The sequence below is a fragment of the Camellia sinensis genome, chromosome 8 (assembly GCF_055761805.1).
Source record: "Camellia sinensis isolate YWXY chromosome 8, ASM5576180v1, whole genome shotgun sequence".
NCBI classification, from domain to species: Eukaryota; Viridiplantae; Streptophyta; class Magnoliopsida; order Ericales; family Theaceae; genus Camellia; species Camellia sinensis.
Genome location: NC_138968.1, coordinates 161,918,781 through 161,943,384, shown reverse-complemented (window position 1 = coordinate 161,943,384; position 24,604 = coordinate 161,918,781). Strand labels below are relative to the sequence as shown.

General features: G+C 34.4%; 1 protein-coding gene across 1 annotated transcript; it reads left to right on the top strand.

Annotated features, from left to right (window-relative positions):
• Window positions 1-14,350: 14,350 nt before the first annotated feature.
• LOC114256401 (putative serine/threonine-protein kinase WNK11) lies at window positions 14,351-17,759 on the top strand. The gene is made up of 3 exons (XM_028196049.2): window positions 14,351-14,710; window positions 16,056-16,561; window positions 17,095-17,759. The coding sequence occupies exons 2-3, from the start codon at window positions 16,058-16,060 to the stop codon at window positions 17,482-17,484; spliced, it is 894 nt and encodes a 297-aa protein (XP_028051850.2). The 5' UTR covers window positions 14,351-14,710; window positions 16,056-16,057; the 3' UTR covers window positions 17,485-17,759.
• The last annotated feature ends 6,845 nt before the right edge of the window (window positions 17,760-24,604 follow it).

Here is a 24,604-nt window from a genome sequence, read left to right as displayed (position 1 = left end):
GTCTAGGCAAACTAGTTCCTTAAGAAACTTAGAATTCGAGGTGTTGACGCCCCAAAATCACCAAACGGTATCGAATTAGCACAAAACTTGGCAAACACGACTGCCTTGGCACGAGAGACTTGTGGGAGAAGACGAGACTCGAATCGGGTTCCCGGTTTGGGAGTTAGAGCCGGATTTCGGTCTAGGCAAACTAGTTACTTAAGGAACTTAGAATTCGATGTGTTGATGCCCCAAAATTACCAAACGGTTTCGAATTAGCATAAAACTTGGCACACACAACCACCTAAGCACGAGAGACTTGTGGGAGAAGACGGGACTCGAATCGGGTTCCCGGTTTGAGAGTTATAGCCAGATTTCGGTCTAGGCAAACTAGTTCCTTAAGAAACTTAGAATTCGAGGTGTTGACGCCCCAAAATCGCCAAACGGTATCGGATTAGCACGAAACTTGGCACACACGACCGCCTTGGCACGAGAGACTTGTGGGAGAAGACAAGACTCGAATCGGGTTCCTGGTTTGGGAGTTAGAGCCGGATTTCGGTCTAGGCAAACTAGTTCCTTAAGAAACTTTTAGAATTCGAGGTGTTGAAGCTCCAAAATCACCAAACAACGTCGGATTAGCACGAAACTTGGCACACAAAACCACCTAGGCACGAGAGACTTGTGGGAGAAGATGGGACTCAAATCGAGTTCTCGATTTGGGAGTTAGAGCCGGATTTCGGTCTAGGCAAACTAATTCCTTGAGAAATTTAAAATTCGAGGTGTTGCCACCCCAAAATCACCAAATGGTGTCTGATTAGCACGAAACTTGGCACACACGACCGCCTAGGCACAAGAGACTTGTGGGAAAAGACGAGACTCGAATCAGGTTCTCGATTTGGGAGTTAGAGCCGGATTTTAGTCTAGGCAAACTAATTACTTAGGAAACTTAGAATTCGAGGTGTTGACGCCCCAAAATCACCAAATGGAGTCGGATTAGCTCGAAACTTGGCACACACAACCGCCTAGGCACGAGAGACTGGTGGAAGAAAACAGGACTCGAATCGGGTTCCCGGTTTGGGAGTTAGAGCCGAATTTTAATCTAGGCAAAATTATTTACTTAATTATATTTGTAATTGTATAGTAGTTAAATTTTTATATTTTTTTGTAATTAACATATTAACACATAATTATATTGTCGTTAATTATTTTTTCTTTTTGTTTTCAGATATTTCCCGAGTGGGAGTTTGTTTCTTGTGGAATACATGCCCGTGAAGAATACGACTAACTTTTGTTTTTGTTACCCACGGAGAATGATGAGGAAAACTTTTGTTTTTGGTTTATGTTATTTTGAATTGTGAACAAAATTATATATTTAAACATTATATATGTATTATGGAATATTATATAGTGGGGTAATTTTGCTGATGTGTAATTATGAATACAATAATATTTTTATTATAGAGAAATTGTTATTTCTATTCAGGAATTTTAATTGTTGGTTTCTTTTTCAATTTTTTTTATTTAATACAGGTAATTTTAATATTTTTAATAATTTTATTGTAATTTTTTTTATTTTTTTTTTGCGACGGCACCACACCGTCGCAAAAAATATTGGAACTAGAATTTATTTTTTTTGGTGACATAGACAATGCCGTCACAAAAGAAATTAACAGCAGAGGTCATGTCGTCACAACAAAAAAAATTTGCTTTAACATTCTTTTGCCGTCTCAAATAAAACTTTTAGCGATGGTACAATATTGCCGTCGCAAAAGATCTCAATTTTTTACATATTATAGGCGATAGTAAAATGCCGTCACAAAAGGCAATATTTGCCGTTGCAAAAAAAAGGCAACGGCATCATGCCGTCTGCTAAAACGTTTTAGCAATGTCCTTTGTTGTAACCCCTCCTTTGCCATCGCTAAAAGTTTTTTGAGACGGCATTGAGAGTATTAGCGACGACATTTTACCGTCACAAAAAACTAAAATTTTTGTAGTTAAAATAATAATTTTATCTCTAGTTGAATTTGAATATCACCTGAAATTATTAATCCCCTCTTTAGAGGGCTTTCATGGTCCCATAATATTGTTAATTCTATGACAAATTTTCAAAATAAGCATGATATTGTGAGTTATTTCCCACTATTAATCTAATCTCAACCTCCAACTCTGAAAACAAACAGGCCTGACAGCCTTATTTTACTTCCAAAGGTCCTGTTTTGTGTAACTGTTAATACAGATTACAGATTATATGTTAACAAATTATACATTATGATTTTAATCAGAAGTTGTTAATCTGTTTGGTGTAACTGTTGGATTATAGATTTAAGTTACTGAGTAGTATTTATTAAATAAGCTGTGAAGTAGCTTTTTCAATTAACTTTTATTTTTTATTATTCACTATTTGTCTACATTTCTCATAAAAAATAATAATAATATTTTATAGTCCATTTGTGTCCTTTTCTATTTTTAAAAAAATAAAAAATAAAAAAACCTAAGAGTATAACCGTGAATTAACATGTCCACAGCAGAAGTTGATAATCAGAAGTAAGGGGTGAGCAGCTTCTCAGAATTAGTTTTTTGACTTAAAATAAGTTGGTAGAATCAGAAAGTGTTTGAAATAAGTTTAATCAAACAGTTCAAAATAACTTTTTAAAAGGCAAAAGCCATAAGTTGGCTCAAAAAAGCCCCACCAAACACCCCAAAAATGTGTTGCTTCAAGAATTGGTCCCTTTATACTTTCTTTGGACTCTGCAGCGTAGATACTGTTTGGGCTTCCTTTTACGTATCAAAGTCTATTTGATTAGTAGAATTCAAAGTAAAAAATTGGGGAAATTACCCATAGGTCCCATAGGAAACATGTGATCTCCATTTAATCCCATAACTTTTTCACTACACCCAAAAGTCCTTTCCTCTCTCTCTCTCTGCTTTTTGCTTCCCTTCCTCTCTCGTTTTTTTTTCTACATTTTTCTGTCACCGTTTTTGTCATGGAAAAGGACCACCGGTGATCATATCTTTCTCCATTGATCGGGGTTCATTGATAACCACCAAGCATTGAAATCAACTCCGACAAAGAAGATGATATATTTTTCGACGAAGAAGATGAATGGATCTACTTAGATCTGATATAGATCTACTCAGATCTACATCAGATCTGAGTAGATCTACACAGATTTGGTTAGACATCCGTCTTTCCCCTTCGATCTCTTTTTTTTTTTTTTCTCTCTGCCATACACTTCTGTTTTTCTGTTCTAATGGAGAAAATTTTCGAATTCTGAACAAGCAGTTTTCGAGTTTTAGTTACAGGCGGTGAAAACTGTAAAATTTTGCAGTTTTAAATTTTTTTTTTTGGTGCTGGAATGAATCATTGTTTAAAACTGTAAAATTTTGCAGTTTTATAACATTCTTTAGAACTGTAAAATTTTACAGTTTCATAACATGTTTTTTAATTTTTTTTTTCCGGCAATATTCTAGACATTCCGGTGAGTCTCCGGCGACCGTTAAATGGAAGTCCGACGGTAGTAAGATGTGAACAGTGTCTATAAATTAAAAAAAAAAAAAAGGATTTTTTGGTAACAATTAAAAATGTGTTGGACTAATTGGTGCAAGTATTTTGTTTTGGGATTAGTTGGGTTTTGAACTTGTTACATGGGACTTATCAGTAAGTTCTCCTAAAAAATTTAATTAATTTATAAAATTAGTTAAGTAAAATAAATAATTTTTTTGTTTACATTTATTTTCTAATAAATATGAAAATGAATCATTTCAAATATATATTTGTTTTACATTAATTTGAAGATTAAAAACTTCACCAATTTTGTTAGATAAAATATTTATTGAAATTTAATTAAGATAATAAAAATATAACATAAAAAGATGATAACTGCAACTTCTTTGTATCTTTTTTTTTTTCCCTCTTTTTTGGAACTCAAAGCAAAAGATATTTATATTAATATCAGCTTAACTAAGAAACATGTAAACATCCAATGATCCAATACCAAAAAAGGCTTAAAAAAACAAAGGAGCCGTATTTATTTCTATAGCTAAGGATGTGTACTAAACTGTAAGACATCTACAATAAAGTTGGGTTCTCGGTACACAAAATGAAGCGGTAAGGTTTCAAACCCTTTCGCTAGAGCTAGGTTGTCCAAAAAAAACTGCTCCAGCTTGTCATGGCGAACCAGCTTCATGCATGGATCAAAAACCATAAAAGAACTTTGCTTGTTTTTGATTTTCCTACTTTCTTATTTTTTTATTTTTACTGAATTTTTTAAATATTTTAATAATTTTTTTTTAATTTTTAGACACATTTAACATAAATACATATAGAAAGTATAATTTTTGTGAAATGTTTTTTAAAAAATTCATTAAATACCAAAAATATAAAAAAAAATACGAGAATTCAATATATTTTTCATATTTTTATGTATTTATTAATTTTTAAAATATTTTTTCACAATTTTTTTACTTTTTAGATATATTTAAGTAAGGTGCATCTAAAAAAATTTAAAAATACTTAAAATTTTAAAAATATTCAATAAAAACAAAAAAATTCAAAAACATAAAAAAAATTAATTTTTAAAAAATTTAATCCAAAAAATTCAAACTGAACGCATATTAATTTCTAAAATAAGCCTGATAAGTACCTTTAGTCATCAAGATTTTAGTGTTGACCTACCAAGGCACGGGTGTTACGTGAACTCTCAATTGCAGATAAGCGAAGGCGAAATTGCAACTTTATGAGGTAGTTATAACTTATTTAATTTGAAAGTTTGTATTAAATTGTTTGGTATTAAGTAAAAGTAGCGTAAATGAGTTTAAAAAAAAATTAATTATTTAAAAACTGAAGAAGAAGTGTTTTTAGCTTCTATTTTTTTATTTCTACACACACACATATCTCAGTATATATACCTAATGAAACTTTATTTTAATAACAATTATATTTTAAAATAAAATGACCATGATGGACATGAAAACCCTAACCATCTCATCTCTTCTCTCCTCTCTCTCTCTTTCTATCACTAACAACAAACAAACCCACAAATACTCTTGTTTTCTTCCTCTCTCTCTTTAGAATCAATTCAATTTGTTTCGGTTACGACTCCAATAGAGAACAACATAAAGGAAGACGATCTTGAGGGTAATTTATAAATAAATTGGGCCGAGCTGGTAAATGAGCCGCGGTAAAAAGGGCCGAGTGAAAGGACCTTGCAGTTAGCTCGGTCCAATTATACTTGGGGTTACCACGGTCGGTGTGGTGTAATTAGCTCGGTTATACCATTCTGAGCCGAGATGATTTGAGCTTTCCTCAGGACCTTGCTCTTGATTAGCTCGGTCCAAGCTTGCTATGGTTAGCTCAGTCTCGACGGACCAAACCGAGGTACAAACAATGAAGTGAAGAACCGAGTTAGTTGGAGCTCGGTCATTTCTGCCGCTTTAGCATAGCTATGTTAGCTCGGTCGTTTTGTCATACTAACTAGGTAAAACTATCTCACTTGGTTTAAGCAGTGAGGGGGGTGTTGAAGGATAAACATTATCTTTCAGGAGTGTGATTCCTAGGAAGACTCTACATGGAGGAATAAGAGTCCTACTAGGATTGTGCCACGCGGAACTTATAAAAGCTCACAACATCATCTATGGAGAGGTAACACAACTTTGATTCTCGAATACACAGAGTTTTTGTCTATTTGTCTATTTTGCTGACTTAGGCATCGGAGAGGTATCCGGCACACACCCGCCGGGTAGAAGAATTATTTCGTGCTCGTACAATCATCAACAACAATCAAACGGTATCTTTTTCCTCATCATCATCACCTCTACCGCTGTAGCCGCAAAACCACCAGTTTGATTTTTCGACTAGTTTTCCGGCGAGCTTTGCTTTCCAAGAAAGCCCTCTTCTGCAAACTAGTGTTGAAATTTTTTATTTTTATTAGAAATCAACTATCAAAATTATTATTTTTGTTTAAAAAATAATTTTCAAATAAAAATAATAATTACAATCGGAAATCAAATTTCAAAATTTCTAGAAATTTTAGAAAATTAACAACCGAAAACTATTTTTCGGAAGTTAACATCCTTTGTTGATACATAACTAGAATGTTTTCAAAAAAGCACTAATTATATGAATAAACATGTTAACTCACCTCCCAAATATGCTCTGCTATTGATACAGGTAATGCCAAAAATCAGTGAACAATTTCAGGAAATATGTACAAAAATGAGCTTGGAATCTGGAAAGCTCTGAAGGAGCTAGCATTAGCCATCAAGATGATGACAGAACTGTGCTCTGTCGATCCCCACATTAAAACTCAAAAACTAATTAGGTATTATTTGCCTCTGCATGTTCAATGTGTGTGTGTGAGAGAGAGAGACAGAGAGGGAGAGAGAGAGAGAGAGAGATCCATTGGTTCACTGGTAGTTAATTGAAGGTTTTCGGTGGCTGTGTGGGTGTGACCGGATAGAAAGTGTACGTATAAATTTGAGTTAAAAGGGTTATAATTAGAATATGTAGTGCGTAGAATGTGACAAATAATATTTAATCAAATTCATAAATGTGTGCCATGAGAAATGATATACACTGAAATACAGTAGGTGTGTAAAAATTAGAATTTCCCTCTTTTTTATTATCAGATTTTGGTTTAAAAATTTTCCATCAAACAAGCCCATGGTTCAATGTTTTTGAGTCACCCTCTCAAGTCCTTATTTGGGATGAGTTAATTTAACCTACCCTTTTTATTTTGTGATTATTTTAGTCTAAGCTAAAAAAGTTGTATTCAGAATAAATTTTAATTTTTTATAATTGATTTGATGATTATAAATAAAAAAATAAAATAATTATAATTTAGACGTGAGATTTTGTCTTACTGACTAAATTAACTTATTTTATATTTATTAATTAATTTAATTAAAATAACTCATGTTAAACGGAGGCTTATGCACTTGTTTTTGGATGTTATTTTTTAGGGCCTATTCTGTCTTTAGTTGATTTTTTTTTATTTTTTTTTTTTAAATGCAAAAAAAAAATAAAGAAAATTCTGAGACATTTTTTTTGACTAAAAACTAGTCTTCCAAACGGAGCCTTTTTGGTGCATTGCAAACCTGTGAAGTCTGATTGTGTATCACGTCACGGATATTAAAAAGCGAAAAGGTTGGACTATGCAAAATGCAAATTGATTTTGTGGTTGGAGTTCAAAAATAAATAGATCTTTTGAGGTTTGTCTTAATTATAGATATTTTTTTTCTAATTTTAAAAATGACACAGATTTTCTTTTTTTTGAAATTAATATACAAAAATCTCCTTATATTACGCATCTTTCCAAAATCAAATAGATTCTATTAATGTCATATATAATTATTCTATAAATTCTAATACTACCCTTCAACTACTTAACCTATTAAAATAAATTATACTTACCTTCCTATATATATATATATATATAAGCAGATACATATTTATATAATTATGCTCCTATATATATATACACGCTCCTACGCATCTATATATATATATATATAAAAACACATACATATCTATATATATACATATAAATATCTAGTATATATATGAATCATGTTATATCACATATTCTCAAAATAGTGTAATATATGCAATGTATGACATTTGTGGTGTTTATAACTAAATCTTTTTTTAGTCATAATTAAAAATAAAAGTCATAATTAAATACCACATAAAGTATGAATTTTTAGATCATAATTAAAATAATAATTATAATAGATGATAACTAACATCACAATGAGTCATAACTAATATTATAATAAAATAACCAAGCCACAATTAACACCACAATAAGTCATAATCAAATATCACAAATGTAATAACTAGGACATATAACCCCATATATATATATATATATATATGTGTGTGTGTTAATTTTTAAATTTAAGTAACTACGTATATATTCTAATTTTCTTTTCTTCTTTTTTAATATGTTTCTTACGTATATATTCTAATTTTCTTTTCTTCTTTTTTAATATGTTTCTTACATTGGCTCTCTTTATAGAAACTCTTTCTACAGTCTTTCTCCTTAACAAGTCATTGGTAGGGTTATTTTCAAATCACTATAAAATGGATTTTTTTTTTTATATTTTATTTTAATAGTGAGAGGATAATTTGTAAACAAATTGGGCCGAGCTAGGAAAAGTCTTCTTTGGTAGTTGGGCCACGTAATGGGCCAAGATAAAGGCTGGTGTAGCTCGGTCTAAGGCCAAGAAGACATCTCATATTTCGGGTTTGGCCGAACTATGGGCCAAGGTAATTATTTATGTAGTACGGTCATTGATCATTTAAACATCGGGTCGGTCAGAGATGGGCTACTAGTGGCCTGACCTAGCTATCCTAGACCGAGGTATCACTGGAGGGAGGACCGAGCTAAAGGATACTCAGCAGGGCGTCATCTCAAAGTCAAGACTAACAATGGTGCTTAAAGTAGCACCGACCTATGTGAGCACGGTTGACCGCAGTGTCAGTCGAGGTAAGGGTTCAGCCATCTCACTTGGCTTGCAGTGATGAGAATGTTTTAAGGATAAGCAATATCCTTGGGCTTAAGACTCCTAGGAGGACTCTGCTGAGGAGAATAGAGTCGTACTAGGATTGTGTAAAACCATCTCACTTGGTTGGTAGTGAGTAGGATGTGTGATTCCTAAGAGAACTCTTATAAGGAGAGTTGGAATCCTACTAGAATTGTGCCAGGCAGAGTCTATAAAAGCTCATAGCAGGACCTATGTACAGGTATCTCAATTCTTACTCTAGAATACACAGAGTTTTTGTGTCTATTGTCTATTTTGCTGACTTAGGCATCGGAGGAGTTTCCGACATACACCCGCTAGCTAACTCACGTTTGTGTTTTCAGGCAGCAAAGCGACAACGTTCGGAAGAGTGCAAACTTAATCAATAGGATTATACGATAAGATTATTTCGTACTCGTACAAATAGTTAATGACTTTAAGAATAATTGATTTGAACAAATTATTTTTGACTAATACTTGAATTAACTAAATAAAAAATATTCACAATTATTAAATGATTATAAAAATAAAAATTGTGCCATAAACAAAAATTATTTTGAAGGCATTTTTTTAAACAACACTTTACAGCTAACCATATAAAATTATTTACAATTAAGTATTAAATGAAATGATTATAAAATGTGGGTGATTTTCCGACCACATTGCCCGCTTAGTAACCAGCTGGAGAGCACTGGCAGAATAGATGGCACCCGACTGACCTGCAACAGAAATATAAGAATCCCGCGGTGGTTTCGACCACCCGGGGGCACTCCGACGATCAAGTCAGTACTCAATATCTCTCAAAGACAATCAATCATCTATTCAACTCACAAGCTTGAGCATAAAAAACATACCTTAGACCCATGGGGGTGTCTCTTATTTATAGCCAACTCAATCCTAGTCCCAATGGGAGCCTAACTCCAATAGACTCAGGATTACTGCTAATCTGAGACTCCAAGTGGGATTAGGATAACCTCTCTAAGAGTCTCACCTTTACCCAAACTGAAGTCTCCTCCCATTCTAGGACTCTTGTCCCTCATCCAGGTTGAGTTCCCTTTTCATTCTAGGACTCTTGTCCCTTATCCACTTATCTCGGATTCTGATATCTTCGGAGATAACCTTGGCCTTGCCGAGATCACCTCGGCGTCACGACCAGGACACGTGGCACCTCGGCTGACACGTCGGCGTCACCTTGCCACGTGTTGGTACTCAAAAAATATATCCCCACAACTGCCCCTAGGTTCTATTACCTCGGCATTCTGAGGTGATGGAACCTACATTCTCTGTTCATCTGCGCCAATCTGTCCGAAATCAAAACTTGCCGACCTCAAAGTTCCCTGGACTTTACTGTCCACTGGTGTCAAGAATCAAGTTTCATGCTTTTCAAGCTGCTTGAAATCACACCTCCTAGCCGAGGTTCTTGTTCCATTAATTCGCAAACTCTAAGAGCTTTGCAATTGCTCCACTCACATTCTTCGGTGGGCTCCCGACTTCCAGTCATCTATTTGACTCCGGCGATCTTTATATCGGCGTTCATTTCACTTTGTAGGTTCATAAACTCTTTACTTTTTATAACTCTTCTGAATCTTGTTTACTTGTCATTTGTTGCCTTCTATTTTCGTCTGTTTTCAAGTTTTGAATTGTTTGAATGCCTGGCACTGTCCTTGTTATATCCGCTTATGTTGCTAGCATCATGTCTGGTTCATTACTCTCTTGTTCTTCACATACTTACTTAGTGCCTGTGCACTTGGCTTTATTCTTGAACTTTGTCGTCTTCTTGACTATTTTTCTTTTTTTTTCATTTAATCCTCTGGCTTCTTCTCTTTCTAGTTCTTTTGCTTAAATCCGTCATTTGTTCCAAGCTTTCAAGCTTCTGCAACTGTCTTCGTTTCTCTCCTCTGGTGAAGCTTTACGTCATTCTGTCATTGTCATCAGACTTCGGCAATTCTCATTCCAGCTTCTCTCTTTCTGGTAAGCCACTGTTCCTCCTGATTTTATTTCTTGTTGCTTTCCAAGAAGCTCTGCTTCATTGTTAATCACCATTGCTTGTTTTACCCGTTATGTCCAAATCATCTTCTTGAATACACAATGTTCACACATCTGTTGATTTCTACCATTGTTCTTGGCTTGACAAACTTGTGCAATCTTTTTGTCTTGATTTCTTGATAGCTTCATCATCATTCTTGATTACGAATTACATTCATGTTTCTGTTTTCTGTGTCTTTTTTCAGATTCTTGCTTTCAATCTTTGCCTTCAAACTCCGAGGTGCTAATCGCCGAGAAGAGCCTTGATCAAACTCTTCAGGAGATCGAGGCTGAGCTCGAGGCCGAGAAGGCTGCTGAGAAGTCTTCCCAACTGTCTTCTATATCCTGCCATTGATGCCGAGTAGTTTTGTTTTCAATTCTCTTTCTTCTTCTTCTGCTAAGCTTGAGCTGAAAAGAAAGAAGCGCTCTTCGTCGCCCTCTTGGACGAGGATTTTCTTCAGTGTCTCTTCACTCTTTTTAGCTGGCTCCTTGCCGACATCATCTAGGACCTCCATGTCCTCGTCTTCAATCTCTGCCTTCCCTGGTTCCCGAATGCTGCAGATAGTTTTCATTGCTGCCATGGAGCAATTCTTTGCCTGCAGTTGGTCTCCTCTGACTTCTTCAATCCCATGTTCTGTGGGGAACCGCAATAGTTGATGCAACGTTGAGGGAACTGCCCCCATTGCATGCAACCATGGCCTTCCCAAGATGATGTTGTAAGGTGAAGGCGTGTTAATCATGACGAATTCTGTTTTGATCTTCTTCTAACTGCTCTTGCATGATTCTATACTTAGAATATTTTGTATGCCTTTCATATTTTGCCTCCTTTGTGCAATCTTCTCGGGGTTACATACCTCGGGTATAATAGCTACAAAACTTTTACTTTGGCAAGATACTGACCTGTAAACTTTTCATAAATTCTAACAAGTACGAAACATATACTACTCAATGTTAACTTTACAAACTTTTTCTCAAGTTTCAACAAGTGTTTAAACGGTGATCTCGGTCTAGCCTACTTGTAAATTGCTACAAATTTCAACAAGGATTAACATATACTGTAACAAGGATTAACAAGGATTAACATAACAAGTGTTAAACAATAATCTATTTGTAAATTGCTACGAATTTCAACAAGTGTTTAAACAACATACTTAGCTTTTTCTTCAACCTGTAAATTGCTGCAAATTTCAACAGATGATCATATGTCGGCTTAACGTTATCTTGTAAATTGCTACAAATTTCAACAAGTGTTAAGCATCTTCTTTGGTTTAACCAACCTGTAGATTGCTACAAGTGTTTAGCAATAACCTCGGCTTTGCTTCAACTCGTAAATTGCTACGAATTTAAACAAGCGAAGAGAAACAGTAATCTTGGCTTAACTTCAACTTGTAAATTATAAATTTCAACAAGTGAAGGTAAGGAATAATCTCAGCTTAACTTCAACTTGTAAATTGCTACGAATTTCAACAAGTGAAGATAAGGAACCATCTCAGCTTGACTTCAACTTGTAAATTGCTACAAATTTCAACAAGTGAAGATAAGGAATCAGCTTAACTCCAACTTGTAAATTGCTACAAATTTCAACAAGCGAAGATAAGGAATAATCTCGGCTTAACTTCAACTTGTAAATTGCTACAAATTTCAACAAGTGAAGATAAGGAATCGGCTTAACTTCGACTTGTAAATTGCTACAAATTTCAACAAGTGAAGATAAGGAATAATCTCGGTTTAACTTCAACTTGTAAATTGCTACAAATTTCAACAAGTGAAGATAAGGAATAATCTCGGTTTAAATTCAACTTGTAAATTGCTACAAATTTCAACAAGTGTTAAACATATTTTTCTTCTCTCTGCCTCTTGCTTGCTGGATCCATTGTTACCTCGGCCTCGCTTTGGCAAGACATTTCTTTTCTCATGTTTTTTTATAAGTCTCTGCATTCTTTTGTCCGTAGGGTCACCAGAATCCCTTTGATATGGTTCTGTAGGTAAGGGATCTGCCCCGTGCATAGTTTCCACATACTCCTTTGTGGTCTTTACAACAGGTCTTCATCTTGGCTAACTTCAGTCCGATCTTGTGTGTTTCTTTTTTATCTTCTGGGATTTGAGATTTGCTCACTGAGCTCTTCTCTTCTCGGGTTTAAGTGCCGAGCTCTTGTTTTCTGGAATCTTGGATCTACTCATTCAGGTTGAGCTCTCGTCTTCTCGGGCCTACTTGTCTAGGCTGAGATCATGTCTTCTCGGATCCGGGATCCAGGATCTGGAATTCGGGATCTGCTCACTCAGGATGAGTTCTTCTATACTTGAATGTTATTTCCTTGGGAGCGCTCATGCCCCCTGTCTTTGCATCCCTTCTGGAAGGGTCTTCGTTCCTCCGCAGGTATCTATCCTTGCATACCTGGAGGTCATCTTCGTTGCTTCGATCTGTTGTCTTTGGTGCGTCACCTTCCTGGCCGGCTTCTTTCACTTTGTGACTCTGGTCACGAGTTTCTGTGTTGCTATTGTCCCCTTCAACGTCGAGGTTGATAGATCTCCTATTCCCAGCAAGAGCATTGTCTCTAATCTAATCCTTCTGTCCGTCATTGGCCATCTATTCTTCTTTCTTTCCCACAGACGGCGCCAAATTGTGTGGGTGATTTTCCGACCACACTGCCCGCTTAGTAACCAGCTGAAGAGCACTGGCAGAATAGATGGCACCCGACTGACCTGCAACAGAAATATAAGAATCCCGCGGTGGTTTCGACCACCCGGGGACACTCCGACGATCAAGTCAGTACTCAATATCTCTCAAAGATAATCAATCATCTATTCAACTCACAAGCTTGAGCATAAAAAACATACCTTAGACCCATGGGGGTGTCTCTTATTTATAGCCAACTCAATCCTAGTCCCAATGGGAGCCTAACTCCAATGGACTTAGGATTACTGCTAATCTGAGACTCCAAGTGGGATTAGGATAACCTCTCTAAGAGTCTCACCTTTACCCAAACTGAAGTCTCCTCCCATTCTAGGACTCTTGTCTCTCATCCAGGTTGAGTTCCCTTTTCATTCTAGGACTCTTGTCCCTTATCCACTTATCTCGGATTCTGATATCTTCGGAGATAACCTCGGCCTTGCCGAGATCACCTCGGCGTCACGACCAGGACACGTGGCACCTCGGCTGACACGTCGACGTCACCTTGCCACGTGTTGGTACTCAAAAAATATATCCACATATAAAAATTGTGCCATAATTTTTTTTAATTTTGGAGGCATTTTTTTAGACAACACTTTACAACTAACTAAACAAAATTATTTAAAATTAAGTAATAAATGAAATAATTATAAAAATAAAAATTGTGCCATAAACAAAAATTATTTTTGAACTATTGATTTTATTTATTTTTTAAAGATATTTTTTAGACAACACATTAACAAAATAAAAAATATTAAATAAAATGATTATAAAAATAAATACAACCACTGTTTATATATTTTTTTATTTTATATATTAATGTAATGAAATAAAAATTTTAAAAAATTATAAAGAAAAATATCATATAAGATTTTTTTTTTTTTTTGGTTTAGATCACTTGAGTATTTATTCTTTTTTTATAAGCTTTTATTTTTATTTTTTGGGGAAAAAGAACTATTCAGAATATTACAATAGGGAGGTGCCTATAATTATGTTAAACCTATGGAGGTAAGTGTAATTTACAATAAGAAAGAATGAATGAGAGTCAATTATGTTAGTTGTGTGATTTTATAATGTGGTTGAAGGGTATTATGGTCAATTTTACTGTCCAGTTAATATTGTTAAGACTCTTTTAACAGAAAAGGAGAATCTGACTATTATTTTTATAAGTAAAAAAAATTTATGTGATTTTTAAAATTATAAAAAAAATATTTATAATTATGACAAACCTCAAAGAGATATGTGTAATTTTTCCAAAATAAATTGATTTTGAAGGTCATTAAACATTAAAGTATCAGTAAACTTCACGTGGTCCGATAAATACCGCCTCTAAGCCGTCCCCGCCTTTTTTACGCTGCCACTGTTTGTTTGCTTCTTCAAACCTGACTTCTCTTTTCTCTTCTTCTTCTCGTCTCTCTCTCTCTCTCTCTCTCTCTCCATTCGAAGACACTTGCCAAGGACGTCTCACTCCGCTTCTCCTTTCGGAGATATCTCGAACTTCGTATTCTTAAGGTAATTCTTATCTTTCTTCGCTCTTCTGAATCGGTTGAAATTTTGATAATTGAAACCCTAGTTTCGAGTTTTTCTATGCATCAGAGCTTCAATTTTGTTTTATCTTGACGTGAGAGTTGTTTTTCTGTGTTCTCGTCGTTGCTCGTCATGAATATTGGTTTTTTTTTTTTCCTTCTAATTTGGTCTGATTGAAAATTTCAGAGTTTAAACCCTAATTTTGAATAATGCGGTAAGTGCTTCAATTTGATACCTTTTCTTCTTTTTTTTTCCCTTAAATTTGTTTGTATCAGCTGTAAGAATCCTGTTTCTCATTGATTTCTTACATTTCGTTTGGATTTAAAAATCTGAATTTGGTCAAACCATTATATTTAGGTCAACTGAAGCAGTCTTAGTTGACAATTCTGTTTTGTTTTGGATCACATAGATTTCTTTATCTGCGTCGGTATTGGTTTGGTTTTTAAATTCCAACTCACTTTTTCAAATTTTGACTAGATTATCTGCGTCGGTATTGGGTGGTTAAATTATTTGTAATAGTAGATTCTGAGTTGCTATGTTTGACTTACATCTTTTTAGTTCAGTTTGGTGTTTTTGATTGTTGATTGTACATTGTTCAGTTGGATCGTCAATTGGGTCGCTGAAACCTATTTCTTTTGAATAACCAATGACCACAGCTGTAGTCTGTTTGATTAGCTTAAATCTGCAGCAATGCCACTGAAAAATATTGCTTTGTGTTGGTATTATTTCTTGGAGTTTATTTTTACTCAATCCATAGGACTCTATGAACCACTACTAAACTTTAGTTTGAGCAATGATTCTGCTGATTTGATCAACTTATCGGTTATTTCAGCTTTAAAAATATGCCTCTTTGTGGAATTTGCATATATAAATTATTGAAGGGCAAATTACATATACACCCCTCCAGGTTTGGTTAAATTACAGATACCCCCCTGAGGTTTCAGAAATTACATCCCGCCCCCTGAGGTTTGTATTTTCATAACAATTTACCCCCTGAGGTTTATATTTCATAACAAATTACCCCCTAATTTCTTATGCAAATATAGCATTCAGGGGGGAATTCGTAATTTCTCAAACCTCAGGGGGGGTATCTGTAATTTTGTCAAACCTGGAGGGGTGTATATGTAATTTGCCCTAAATTGAATATTTGTTAATTCAAGCCCTAATTTCAAATTTCATGTGATTACCAATTCAACCTGGGATTATTATTCTTTAATTACGATCTGATTTGAGATTGTGGTAGATCATCAGAAATTGTATTTCTTTTCCTTTAATGTGTTTTGTCTGGTGGCTTTTGTTTGCTCCTATTTTTTTTCTGAATGACATTCAGAGATGTCACCTCAAACTCCTGATTCATCCGATCAAGACAAAGAACCATTTGTTGAAGTTGATCCATCTGGACGGTTTGGCCGGTACAGCGATCTGCTTGGTGCTGGTGCCGTCAAGAAGGTTTATAGGGGATTTGATCAGCGTGAAGGAAGAGATGTTGCATGGAATCAGGTTCGGTTAGGGAAGTTCAGTGATGATCCTTCTGTCATCAAGAGGCTTCAGTCGGAGATTGCATTGCTGAAGTCGTTGAAGAATGATTACATTATTGTTCTCTACAGTTTTTGGAAGGACAATGAGCGCAACACATTGAATTTCATTACTGAAGCATGCACTTCAGGGAATCTGAGAGATTACAGGAAGAAGCATCGCCATGTGTCAATGAAGGCCATGAAGAAGTGGTCAAGACAGATACTTAAGGGCTTGGATTATCTCCATACCCATGATCCTTGCGTCATTCATAGAGATCTTAATTGCAGTAACATTTTCATCAACGGAAACATCGGAAAGGTATGTACATGTCCTTTTCATCTTATGAAACCTCTGATTGCTAACAAAATTTAGGAAATATCTCCCCTTTTAACCAGCTAGACAATGGCACTCCTTTTTTGTTTTTATTGGGCAAATGACAATAAAACCCTTTACACTTTTGTTAACTACCTAAACTGCCCCTCCTCCAAACCTTTACACTTCTTTTCTTTCATCTGCTAAGGACAATTTTGTCTTTTGTGCAAAAGTTACAAAATATGAGATGAGGCGTCTTTGGTGAAAAGGGCAGTGGGAATAAAGCCACCCTTTGAATATATATATATATATGTATGTATGTATTTCCATGGTTTTAGTTTTATTTCCCACCCCTTCATGACAACTAGTTGGAGTTTGCAGAAATTTATTTGCAATAGCAAGATGCTTCCCAGAACTAATTGGTATTAAAACAAATGGGAAGTGAACTGATACTAGGACACAATTTTCCAGTTGAGGCTAGTGCTGTTCATTGACTTACTTTCTATGATGTCAGGAACTAAATGACATCTTATGTGTAGGTCAAGATTGGTGATCTGGGCTTGGCAACAATAGTAGGGAGGAGCCATCATGCTCATTCGTTAATAGGGACGCCCGAGTATATGGCACCAGAACTGTACGAGGAGGATTACACAGAGTTAGTGGACATATACTCATTTGGAATGTGCATGCTCGAAATGGCTACCATGGAGATACCATATAGTGAGTGTGACAGTATAGCCAAGATATACAAGAATGTGACAGCCGGAGTGAAGCCTCAAGCCTTGAACAAAGTCAGTGATCAAGAATTGAAGGCCTTCATTGAGACGTGCATTGGCCAGCCAAGGGATAGACCCTCAGCCTCTGTTCTTCTCAAGGACCCATTCCTTTCTGAGGTTGACTATGATGATGATGATGACCGTAAAAGCTGATGTCTCTGAAGGCAGCTGCAACTGCTGCTCAGCAACCATGTTTACTGCAATCTTTTATTTTTTCCACATGTACATAGGCATTGGTTAGTTTGAGTATTTGTTGAAAAGGAAGTTTTTTGGATTGATGTTCATTGAGCAGGCACTCAGTTCAAGTTAAATGACGACATCTTGAATTGTCATCTGTGACATTCTTTTCATGCTGGAAAGGGGCAAAGTGACAATATGTGTATGCCTATGAGCTTCCATTCAATTAGTAGTAGCATGTTTGTTAATCACTATGGAGGTGGTGTTTATAATTTACAACCAAATGCAATGCCAGAGATATTAGTTTCTCAGCGAATAAACAGAGATTGAAGTCTCAAAGGAGATTATTTTGAAAGGAAGGTGAATTGGGACAATTGTTGCTCCAAATACAGAGATCTTTCAGCCTTAGAAACTATGCAGTGTGTCCCAGCCATAGTATTTGAATAGTTAATGACACTGTTAATTTTAATATCAAGAAGATTGAAACTTGGAACTGTGAATCAATGATCTCATTGCCCTGCCATTTGGTGTCTTTGAAAGGATAAATGGTTCCTTGAGGAGATGAGGAATGAAAGAGAATTATGTGATCCCCCATTGTTGTTTTCTTCACAAACAATCCCCTCAGAGAAAGTAAGCTTGTTTTGTGAGAACTTGGTTAAGAAATGGAGATAATGATACCAAGATTAAAGTTTCAGTCATCATAGAGGGTATTCTTGATTTGCTTACAATGGGAGAGAAGGCTAGTGAAGTTAGTCAGCCTCCGTTTGGCAAGAGAAGTGTGGGCTATTTTAGCCACTACGAGACAAAAAAAGTTAAATTAGCCAAATGGAGATAAAAGTTTGTCAGGTGCTTGGCAACAACTCATGCTTTGATAAATTTACCAAACTACCCTCACATAAACCTATTGAAAGAGGCATCGCCTCACCACACACAAACTTAAAAAAAAAACCTTTTCCCAAAAAAAAAAAGAAAAAATTAAAAACAGAAATTAGCAGTTGTCACGTAATTTAAAAATAAATAAAACACATAAAAAATCATTTTTTAAAAATAAAAACAAATTAATGTATACAAATAAAATAAAAATGACAAAAACGTAAATTAAAAAAAACGAACCACAAAAATACACCTCATCCAAAAAAAATAAAAATAAAAACAGAAATTAACATTTGCCACGTAATTTAAAAATAAATAAAACACATGAAAAACCATTTTTGAAAAATAAAAACAAATTAATGTATACAAATAAAAATAAAAATGACAAAAACATAAATTAAAAAAAAAAAAGAACCACAAAAATCCGCCTCATCCAAAAAAAAAAATTAAAAACAGAAATTAGCATTTGCCACGGAATTTAAAAATAAATAAAACACATGAAAAATCACTTTTGAAAAATAAAAACAAATTAATGTATACAAATAAAAATAAGGAAAATTAATCTAGGGTCCCTCTCCCACTTTTCGCAATAGAAAAGATCCACAAAATTGTTTTTTTGATGTCTAAGGTCCCTAAACATATATCAGAGAAATTTGACTCTTTTATCTCTCATTCTCTACTATTGCAGAGTAGCACTTCCTCTGATTGGTGGTATCGTCTCTCTCCTCCTCCGATCGGCTCTCCATTATAACGTTCGCTGCGAGCTCGAAAAGGCTGTTGCAGCTGAGGAGAATGACGACGAACGGCCGGCTAACGGCCCGTCACATCGTGGACGCCATTGTTTTCAGCCAAGGCACATCGAGTCCCAGCGACGCGCTGAAGAAGGCCGAGAAGGTTCTCAAAGATCGCCGGGAGAGAAATCCAGTCGCAAACATCACGAAGAGTGTGAACTTGTGAAGAAGAAGTACCTTGAAGAGTGCTCTAAACGGCAGCAACTCTATAATAAAGTGATTAAGCTTAAAGGGAATATCAGGGTCTTCTGCAGGTGCAGACCATTAAGCCAAGATGAAATTGCAAATGGGTCTACTACTGTAGTTGATTTTGATTCATCTCAGGAAAATGAGTTGCAGATTATTTTCTCTGATTCTTTGAGAAAGCAATTCAAGTTTGATCATGTATTTAGGCCTGATGACAATCAAGGTAACTTTGAAAAGTTACAATTGGTAATTTGCTTCTTATAAGTGGATGAATTTATTTAACAGATTTTGTACTATTTTAAGGTTTTAATCCTTTAGTTATTATGCAAAGGTTGTTTTCGTTCAAACTTCACCAATAGTAACTCATCTCCAGAAGTGCATCTGAGGACTGTATTTGTTCCTCTGCTAAGTTCATCTACTATATAGTTTAACATTAACGTTTTGATTAGGCCTCTACTTTGAACTGAAATTTCTCTGAGTTGGTCCAGAGAAATTCTCTGGTTTGAATTGAAATTTCTCTGGGTTGGTCCAGAGAAATTCTCTGATTTGGATTGAAAATTTTTCTGGATTGGTCCCTGATATAAGATTTTTCAACATAGAATTTGTCATTTATCTTATTTCCATCGTCAACCTCTATGTCATGTTGCATCTCCAATCCAAACCACCCCATGATGTTGAATCACAAGCTTTGCCCTTCATGATCATTTCCTTCCCAAAATTATCATCAATCTATTCTCAACATTTTCAACTCAAAGAATTTCTCTAGACTAATTTTCTCTGAATCAACTTAAGGGACCTTAGACATTATAAAAATATTAGATATCCTTTATGCTATAAAATCTTAATACGAAGGACCTTAAAAAAAAACCCCATAAAAATAAAAATGACAAAAACCTAAATTTAAAAAAAAAAGAACTACAAAAATACGCCTCATCCGAAAAAAAAGAAAAAAAATTTAAAAACAAAAATTAGCATTTGCCACGTAATTTAAAAATAAATAAAACACATGAAAAACCATTTTTGAAAAATAAAAACAAATTAATGTATACAAATAAAAATAAAAATGACAAAAACATAAATTAAAAAAAAACCCACAAAAATATGCCTCATCAAAAAATAAATAAATAAAAATAGAAATTAGCATTTGCCACGTAATTTAAAAATAAATAAAACACATGAAAAATCATTTTTGAAAAATAAAAACAAATTAATGTATACAAATCATTTTTGAAAAATAAAAACAAATTAATTTATACAAATAAAAATAAAAATGACAAAAACGAAAATTTAAAAAAAAAAAGAACCACAAAAATACACCTCATTCAAAAAAAATTAAATAGAAATTAGCATTTGTCACGTAATTTAAAAATAAATAAACACATGAAAAATCAATTTTGAAAAATAAAAACAAATTAATGTATACAAAAAAAAATGACAAAAAGATAAATTTAAAAAAAATCCAATTTAATACGCCTCAACAAAAAAAAAATATACAATAACATTGACATGGAGGAAGGAGCCGGCTAGGAGTGGAAAAGTATTACCAAGGGCAGTTCAGTCGTTTAACATGTGGACATCTCATCAAAAAGTTAAAAAATCAAAAAATCCTTTCCAAATCAAGTTTTTTAGCCTCATGTTAAAAAAACTAAAAAATCAAAAAACTAATCCACTTCCCAAACGACACCTCAAGTTGGTTTTCATTTCTCATTGCTCTCTAGGTCTTTTAAGCTTGGTTTCAGAAGTGATCACCATTAGATTTGTAAAATCTGATAAGTACTATATACCTCACCAAGATTAATTAGTTTTGAGTACATAGAAACCTTATATATTGGCATCGTTTGGGAAGTGACTATTTTAGTAAGTTTTTTGGCTATTTAGCTATTTTAATAGGTTATTTTAGTTTTTGTGTTTGGGAAGATGAATGAGAATATTTTTAAATGATTGTATTGGAGAGAGTTTTGTTATTAAATTACCAAATTGCCCCTACATAACCAATGTTCCCGCCGTTGGCAGCAGCTCGGTGAACCCCTCACGTGACGTACGGACTGCACATCAGGATGGTTGTTTTGTCAAAGTTGAGTTGTAAATCAAATTGTGAAAGTTAATTGACCAAAAAAATTAAGGGGAAATTACCCATAGGTCCCATGTGAAATATGTGGACACCATTTAATCCCATAACTTTTTTAGTACACCCAAAAGTCCTTTCCCCTCTCTCTCTGCTTTTTGCTTCCTTCTTTACGCCTCCTCCTCTAACCCTAATCTCAGTCCTAAAGTCAAACAAGAAGGCGATGAAGAACAAGAACAAGAAGATGATGAAGAACAAGAACAAGAAGACGCTCATCCTCAGATCTGTCCTTAGATTGAACAGATTTGTGTATATATCTTTGTCAATTTCTCTCTCTTTCTCTCTCTATTTACAGATTTTTTTTGGGATAGTTGTTGATCTATGGTTGTTGTTGTTGATGATGAAATAGATCTATAATATCATTGAAACAAATCTGTAATGACTCAGATTTGTACAGATATCACACAGATTTGTAATGAGAAAATTTTCGAATTCTGAACAAGTAATTTTCGAGTTTTAGTTACAGGCGGTGAAAACTGTAAAATTTTACAGTTTCAATTTTTTTTTTGGTGCTGGAATGAATCATGGTTTAAAACTGTAAAATTTTGCAGTTTTATAACATTTTTTAGAACTGTAAAATTTTACAGTTTCATAACATGTTTTAAACATTCCGACGAGTCTCCAGCGACCGTTTGACGGAAGTCCGACGATAATAAGATGTGAACAGTGTCTGTAAATTAAAAAAAAAAAAAGATTTTTTGGTAACAATTAAAAATGTATTGGACTAATTGGTGCAAGTATTTTGTTTTGGGATTAGCTGGGTTTTGAACTTAGTACATGGTACTTATCAGTAAGTTCCCCAAAAATTAATACCTACCTGTACCCATTGTCATTAATTGAAAAAAAAAAGGATGGTTACTTTTAATTGAAAAAAAAAACAAAAAAACAAAACAAATCTGGGTAACAAAAAAATAAAAAGAATTGTCAGTTATTTTAATTGAAGTGTAATTTTTAAAATGAACAGATCAAATATATATATATGTAAAACTTATACACAATTAATTACATATATGAACAAACTTTCAGTCATTTATTAAACCTGACTCATTAATATAATTTATAATTCTTTTAAAATTTAAAATTTATTAAAAATGGCCAGTTTATAATGATTTTTTTTTTTTTGAAAAATACATATTTTTCAACAATTATTTAGTTGTCAATTAATTTACTTTTTCAAATAAAAATTCGGAATTTACTTTTTTTCCAAATTAATTTTGTGTAAATCACATTTGTTTTAATTTTTTTTTTCCCAATTTCTGTTTTGAACTATTTTTCTTATCCAACTAATTTTTTTCAAGTAATTTTGTTCCAACTCTAATGTGTACGGTCTCATTATCATAAATAATAAAAATTAAATTGAAATATATTTTTGCCTTAACCGTGAACTCTTTTCTTTAGTTGATGTTTATAAAAAATGTAAAACATTTTCTCAAAATCTGTTAAGAATTAAATATGAATTTCTATGTTTTTCTACAAATAAAAAAAAAAATCAACTTATAAAATTATTGAATTTCTCAGAAATTGAATAAATTACCAAAAAAATTTATGAACGACATTTCAAAAAAAAATGCAATTCTTGTCATGAAATTTGACTGTGAGGCAAATGTCAAAGGCATCCAATAGGTGCAAAATTGAACGAAACTAAAGGATGATCTAGTTAAATAAAATTTATAAGTACATTACAAACATAACTGATACTGCAGTTCGAATATTGTGCATTACAAATAGTTCCATAAGTCCAAAGGCTTGCTACGTGGGTCACATTCCGAAACAAATTCCCACATCGAAAACAGCATATTCACAATAGTCCCAACCTACGTATATAAAACAAATGGTCGCATATGCGAACACGAACTCTTGCCATATCCACATCTGTATCCCCAACCATGAACCCATCATCGAGATTTTGTCCGCCAGCGTGAACGTCGAGCATGTCATCCGGGGCTGATGAAACAAAATATTGTCTGTCGTTGCCCAAGGCAGCTATCTCGTGTCTACGAATAAAATTGTGTAAGGCCATTGATGCATCGACCAACGGCACTTCCACCGTCGCAAAATCATAGTCTGGCATGTTGTGCAGGAACTTCCACTGAGATTTTCACACTCCAAAAGTCCTTTCCACTACACTCCTTAGTGACGCATGCGCTTCGTTAAACATTTCTCTCGGGTTATCGGGTTGTCCATGTTCCCGAAATTGTGCTTGATGATACCGAGACCCTTTGAATGGTTGCCAGGTGCCCCTTCTTGTTTGGATATCCCGCATCCACAAGGTAATATTTACCTATAGTTAAATAAAATTAAATAAAAATAATAATTATATACACGTGACATGAACCCCAACTAGTTGTGAATTTGAAATTTGTTACCTTTTTGTGGGTGCGGAAACGGTACACGCTGATTTTCAATTACTTCTTTAAAGATGCGACTATCATGCATGCTTCCATCCCAGCCGCAGGAAATAAAAATGAAGCACATGTCAAAGTCTGCCACAGCTAGTATATTTTGGGTTGGATACCCTTTTCGGCCGTAATATGTGGCTGCATCACGGACAGGCAACACAGCTTCTACGTGAGTTCCATCCAACGCACCTATACAATTCTGACATAATAGAACACATCACAACTATTTAATTGAACACCGCATTGTAAACAAGTGTTCTTAATGACAATTACAGCATTCTTACCTTGAATGGTATGTATTTGCCTCTTGAACGCAATTTGGGATGCCTACTAGTTTGAGCTCTGGTGGGCTTGCAATGCTGTTCTGTGAACAATTTCATTACATCCAACACTGCATGAAAATGTTGAGAAACCGTTTCTCCCGAGTGCTGAAACCGCTCTTGAATGCTTCGATTTTGGTAGCCAGCCAAGGTATGTATGAACATGGCAACACTTTCTTCAATGTGTAATCCATGAGGTCCTTTAGGTACCCGTAAACCAAAATCTCGTCGTAATGTATGACATAACGCTTTAAACACATACAGAGGCATATGCAAATTTTCTTCACCCCTACCCAAGTGTCCATCAAATAATTCTTCAATCCATGCACGACCGGTTAAAATTGAAGTTCGACATGGGATCTTGTCCATGTACTTTACATAATATTCCATTGTATGTCGCAC